Source organism: Polypterus senegalus, chromosome 8 (genome assembly GCF_016835505.1).
Source record: "Polypterus senegalus isolate Bchr_013 chromosome 8, ASM1683550v1, whole genome shotgun sequence".
Taxonomy (NCBI): Eukaryota; Metazoa; Chordata; class Cladistia; order Polypteriformes; family Polypteridae; genus Polypterus; species Polypterus senegalus.
Window position 1 is genome coordinate 96,427,731 of NC_053161.1, and position 6,741 is coordinate 96,434,471.

Here is a 6,741-nt window from a genome sequence, read left to right on the forward strand (position 1 = left end):
TATATCATCTCTATCTCTCTATCTCTTCTGATATTGTAAGGGTGTGTAAGCTACAATGGCACAGGATTCTTAATGAAAACTGATTTACCAGAAAATATTGGAAGACAACTTGCATTCATCAATCCAGAAGCTGCACGTGGGACACACTTGGAACTTCCAGCATGGCGATGATCCACAACACAAGGCCAAATTGGCCCTTTGGTGGCCATAGCAGAAAAAAGTGAAGGTGCTGGAGTGGCCATTACAGTCTCTTGACCTCAGTTTCATTGAGGCACTTTAGGGAGCTCTCAAACATGCAACACAATCCAAGAACTGATGGAACCTGGAGGCCTTTTGCCAATACAAATGGGCAACTCTACCACCTGAGATAATCAAGGGCTTCATCCACAACTATCACAAAATACTGCATGCCATCATTGATGCTAAAAGGAGCAATAAACAGAATTAAGAACTAAGGGTATGCAAACTTTTGAACAGGAACCATCTCATTATTTCCTTCATTACTCTGTTTTGTTTAATGGTTGTGCTATTCTGTGAAGCCTTATAGTTTAATTTGGAGTCCGTTAAAAGTATATATATATAAGCATTTAGGTACACTGATGTGCCAGATTCTTTTCAAACAATACAAGACATTAATTTGAAACCAATATCTTACCTCAGTAATGTGAGGGTTAGGGTTGAAGCCACACAGGCTGCACACAACTTTTTTACATTGTGTGCAGGTGTTATAGTTTGCCTTTTCTGGACTGTGAAACAGTAGTTCAGTAGTTGTACAAATGGGACATAATGTTTTCTTAGGGGGAGGATTTGAATCGAGATGTTTTTGGTTAAGACTCTTAGAGCCTTGTTTAGGTCCAGACTTCACAAATTCCTGTTGCTGAGGTCCAAAAGGAATGGAGGTTTGTGACTGTTGTCCTTCTTTACTTCTGCCTGCTGTAGAGGGCCCCAAGTTTGGCAAATTGTGTTGTTTAGTTCCATCCTTAGCAGCTCCTTTTTGTGGATGTTCACTGAGTGGTGGGTCTTGCCTCCCACTAAGCTCATGTTGCTGAAGGCCACTTGGTGCGGAACCTTGCTGCTGAGAGCCAGGCTTAACAGGCCCATGTTTCTGGGATTCTGTCACTGGAGTCTCTTGCTGTACACCTGGTTTACCAGGCCCTAATTGTAGAGCAGTTCCTTGCTGTTGTGGCCCTGGTTTAGAACGTCCTTGTTGCTCGGCACCTGACTTAGTAGATCCCTGATGCTGAGCACCAGTTTTAGGAGATCCATGTTGCTTATTCTGTGTAGTATCTGTTTTTTGCTGAGTGCTAGCTTTGCTGGGTGCTTGTTGCTGCTGCCCAATTTTTGGGGAGCCTAACCCAGTTTTGGCCAATCCTGAAGGCTGTGCAGATGCTTTTGCAGGTTGCTGTTGCTGTCCCTTTTGTTTATCAGATGACTCATCTGAATCCCCAAACAAACTGAATTTATTTACAACAGATGACATTGCACTGAGGGGGTTGCCCTCACTAAGGAAGCTGGGCATCATGGCTGCTTTTGTTTCTGTTTTGACCTCTGGTTTTGACTGAGACTCCAAAAGACTGATGGAAGATGGACTTCTTCCAGGCTTTATCTTTTCCTGGTTAAATACATCTACAGTTTGGCTTTTGCTGATACCAGCAGGTGCATGATCTGGACGTTTTCCTTGTTGTCTAGGTAGATGACTTGCATCTTCCCCTAATCTCCTGAAAAACAAAATTCCCATATAAAGTTATTAATATTTCAATTAGTGAAAAATGTATAGCTGCGTTTACCTTTTATTAGAGATAGCAATTCTGTGAAAAACTCTTGCACACACTTCTTAAAAGTTAAGTAGATTATGACACAAGGATTAAAGGATGGCCCAAAATCACAAAATGCTTCCATTTGCAATATCAAGTTAAACATTTTATGCAAAGATAATTTTATATAAAATGATAAACATCATATATTTTTTTCAGCATTCTATTTATAGAAGAGGTCAAGTATGTTGAAGAATATGCATATTGGATTTCCTATTGTAATTCATGCATAACTGTTATCAGTTTAAAACACTCATCCATTTTTGTTTTCCATTCAGATTTTGTCTTATATTTCATTGATTGGTGTAACTTAATGCAAAGATATATATCTAAATGCAAAACTTGATTTGCCAAACATGATAAAGCAATAATCAGTTACACTGTGATTTTTTTCACTTATGCAATGCATTTATAGCTGTTCAGAATGTGATTTGGAATCTAATTATATCAAATGCCATTTCTAACTTTTATTTAAACAGTATCTAATATATGCAAGTAGGATAAATCTCTTACACCAGTAAAAGATACTTTTCAAATGAACATGTATCAAATTCCTGATCAGTGGAATATATTACAATATGTGTGTATTAACAAACAAAATGAGGTCAAAAACTCTATCTCATTATATTTTTTTCACCTTCTTCATCCTAAAGTTTAATATTAGTTGAGTTTAGTATATAATGCCATAAAACTGATTAGCCAAATATCTGACTGACTGACTAAAAGTAATTTTAAAAAAAGACTTCATAATTCACTATCATAATAAAAAAAAGTGTTATTATTCCTGACAATCTCGTAGAAAGTACTTATAATAAATCTTTTAGATGAAAAACAGTAACATTCATTTTATACAAAACATTTATATTATCACAGAAGTATTGTGCTACCAGTTTTTTGATCTGTCTTGCAGATATTTTACAACCAAAAATATTAAATCCATTATGAAAATGTTTTGGAATACAATCAGTCAAATATACTTTATATAGGAATACTTATCTATGAATCAGGTTAAGTTCTTCATTAGAAATTAATTAGCTTGTATAAAATGCTTGTACCTTCTGAAATAATTGAAGACTAGATCAATCTTCATAAATAAACTCACAGAAAAGAAAACTATAATCTACAAATCCACTTGATTTGTAGATTACTCTGTTTACTCTAAATGCAAACTTGATGGAAATGGGACTCATTAGCAATGGGTGCAACACAGAAGCCAGCCCTGAACAGGCAGCCACTCTACCAGATACACTCCTGCACACATGAATACTTATTCCCATACTCACTCTGGGACAACAGCTCATCGCCAGTCTACTAAAAATATGTCTTTGTGATGTGTGAGGAAAATAAGAGAACAGGGAGAAACTCCACATGGACGTGAGAGGAATGTGCAGTCATTATATAACCAAAGAAAGGGGTGAGATACAAACACAGGCACGTGGAGCTGGAAGTAGTAAGAGTAATAACTGTGCTACTGAAAAGATAATCAGTATATTGATATTACTAAAGTGTACCTCTGATGATTGTGCAAAAAGAAAAATTTGAACTTGTACTGTTGTGGTTTTCTCATTATAAACTGTAAAATATTAGGATATCTGATCAGTTAAGCTGTTTTATCATCAAAACATTTTTTTAAAAAATGAAAGAATATCATTGCATTTAGCGCATACTAATGAACTACATGGAAAATAATTATAAATAAGGAGGAGAAAAAATTTAAGCACAAAATAATAGCATAACACGAGAGCAATATCAAACCTAGCCAGGAATAATGTGGCATACAAATATCAAAAATAATAATCAGACTTCTTGTAAGCATACATGTATTATTTTAGATATTGTATTGTATTGTATTAAATTGTACACAGTTTTGAAACACCTAACAGTTATCTATTAATTAGTAACTGTATAATGTGTTGTTTTTTAATAATGCATGTTATGCTTTAATTTGAAAAACAATAGTAATTAGCATTCCCTGTACCTTTTGTTCAATCTACAGTTTACAACAAAAAGCAAATATCCAGTATATCATTATTCATATAAAGAAAAATAATATGCGAAAAAAAACAGCGTGTTGTCAATATACAATATTAAAGCTCTCACACTAAAAGCATTGTAACACCGGTAAGAAATTAATTCTCCTCTCAACCATGAAGCGTTTTCTAATTGTAGTCCTTTTCAGCACCATGGACAGAAACTCTTTATTACAGGCTTGGCTTGATTACAACTCGCTGTATTGATCTATGAATGGTTCGCCACTACTCAGAAAGAAGTAATAGACTTCAAGATGCATATCGTACATATTTATATACATACACGGGCGCACAAACAATATAATTATTAATACATTAAGCAGTTAATGAAAGCAAAATACTTCGTATAACTTTGTATTTTAATACAACGATTATCTGTTTATTTAAACACTTTAAAGGTGTATGTACATGCATGTGCGTTAAAGGGCAATGCACTATTTATCAGACTTGAAGGCAAAAATATTTAAATAATGTTATACGTGCACATTTTACACATTTTTCTCATTTATACATGAAGTGCACAACATAAAACATTTATTTTATTTGGGTTAATCATTTCAAAATATAATGCATACAAGACCAGTTTAACTAGTAAAAGCAAACAAATAATCAGGGACGTGCAGGTTCAAATATTCTAAAATGAAAGGCAACTTACTTCAGACTTTGCTCGCAATGTATTTGACCGATAGATAGATAGATAGATAGATAGATAGATAGATAGATAGATAGATAGATAGATAGATAGATAGATAGAGTATTTTTAACACTAAGGTATTTAGGAATTAGCAGGTTTGATAATTAACTATTCTGTAACAAATTAAAAATTTTCTTTTAAGTCACCACTCGTTTACATTTCTCATATTAATTACTAAGTTGACAAAGCGAGTCTCTAATACTATACATGAGATCTGCATATTTCAGACTACAGTACGCTGAGGCACGTGCCCACCATTTATTTATTTATTATAACAGCTTTGTAGGCCAATAATAACGATGCAAGGCATCACACAAGACGAACTGATGTCAAGCTGCTCCCTCAAAACTCGTATTTCTAACAGTCGCGCGATTAGTATGGCGCTCTGCTACATCAACATAACTAACAGTTATAACGGCGTAGTTATCGCAATGCTCACCCAGTGTCTGCCAGTTTCACAGGTAATTGCCACAAACTGCTAAACACTATATACTAACTCAACAACATGAAAGCATATTAAAATACACGAGAGGCGAATTGTTATCATAAAAATAGTATTATAAAAGAATAATCATAACGCCGTGCCTTTGTATGGGAGGATCCTTGACAGTTCCTGGCTGCAGCCCTTGCGCCCTTGACATTACAGCTGCGATCTGTTTCCTCTCTTCTTCGCTCAGCTGCTTCAGATCCGCCTCCATTCTTGCAGGAATCTGGATGAATCCCCCTTTCCCATCCCCTGCAACCCCTTCTGGTAACCCGGCAAGCCCCCCTCCTTCTCCACCCTCCAGACTGGCTTCATTCCCCATGATCGCTCACCCTGGTTTACTTTCCCTCCCCTCCGCTCGTGCTCTTTCCTCCTCGGTGGTGTGTCTTTTTCTCTCGTTCTCTCACTTTTTTTCCTCTCTTTTCTACAATCTACAGCCTAGTTAAGAGTGCGCAAAGCTGCTCGCTTATTTCACGGGTCGCTCCTCCATCTTTGATCAGCACTTCTCTGTGTATGTGCCTGCTGATCCCTCTCATCCCTTCTGCTTAGGATGGTGGTTACCCGAGATCTGAGGAGTCCAATCCGCGTCCCTCTCACCATCCAACGCGCATGTTCCACTTCTGACAGGTGATCAGCACACATCACTGCATTAAAATTGAATTTAAAGGGACCTGACAGAAGAATTTTCATTATGGAAAACCAGGTCTGGGAAAATTCTACTACAGACTGTGGATTTCAAATACAATCTTACGTATCGGGTATTAAATTTAAATGTGTTTAAACCTTTGCTCATCGCATGCAAGTACTTTTGAATACGATACGTTATGGTTTAAAAAAGAAAGCATCAGCAGTTAAAAAAATTATAAATTAAGACAGCGTATTTTAAAAAGTATTTTTGCAAGTAGTAATTTAAGTAGGACAAGTGGAGTGAAAATGTAAACATGTTTACATAGACCTAAAACATTTTCACTCATTATTGACAGTCATTCCGAATCTGAAGTATGCCATGAGCTGGTTAATTCCAACCCCTCTAATTTGTATATTCCTTAGATGGTTTTATATACATGTAGTGCATAGAAACGCGTGTTATGGATTGTTGATGCATCTTTTTATACGGGGTTATTGAAATACATCTACACATTAATCGTATACAAACAGAATGTGCTATAGGTTTCAACATTACTTTGGTGAGGCTTTCAGTACGACGCTATAAGATACACTACATGTAAATTATTTCATCTTCTATTCATTTTGTAAACCGCCTATGTTTATCCTTACACACACGCAAGCACACATATACACATCTTTCAAAAAGATATATTTTTCACTATGCAGAATGAAGATATGAAAAACTAATCAAATCATATTGCCTCCAATAGAAGTATTTATTGTTATTCCCCAGGAACAAGGCCAGTCAAGCATGTATTATTGCTACCATTATTCAATTCATAAACTTGTAACTGAACGAGGTGCAGAATTTCCACAAAGTATGAAAAGCTTATGACCGCGTTTCCTTTTATAGCCGTAAAACCCACGTAGCGTGTGTCCTTTCTTGTCACGAAAACAACAAAAATCGAGCGAAAAGTAGGCGGGGAGACGAAGGTAGCGTTCAAGCTTCCTGTCACACGCAAACAGTCATTTGAGCGCGGGCGGGTTGGCGCGTGCACACACGCTGAACCGCTAACGACTCACAAATGCGCGTACACCTCACTGGCTTTC

General features: G+C 36.4%; 1 protein-coding gene across 1 annotated transcript in view; it reads right to left on the reverse strand.

Annotated features, from left to right (window-relative positions):
- LOC120534575 (protein piccolo-like) overlaps positions 1-5,598 on the reverse strand; it is a 199,934-nt gene extending 194,336 nt beyond the window's left edge. Inside the window, exons 1-2 of the mRNA XM_039762169.1 lie at positions 5,124-5,598; positions 656-1,718 (exon numbers count right to left, since the gene is read on the reverse strand). Coding sequence (XP_039618103.1) covers positions 656-1,718; positions 5,124-5,344 — 1,284 coding nt within the window. The 5' untranslated portion in view covers positions 5,345-5,598. The remainder of the gene's footprint in view (positions 1-655; positions 1,719-5,123) is intronic.
- Positions 5,599-6,741: the final 1,143 nt, after the last annotated feature.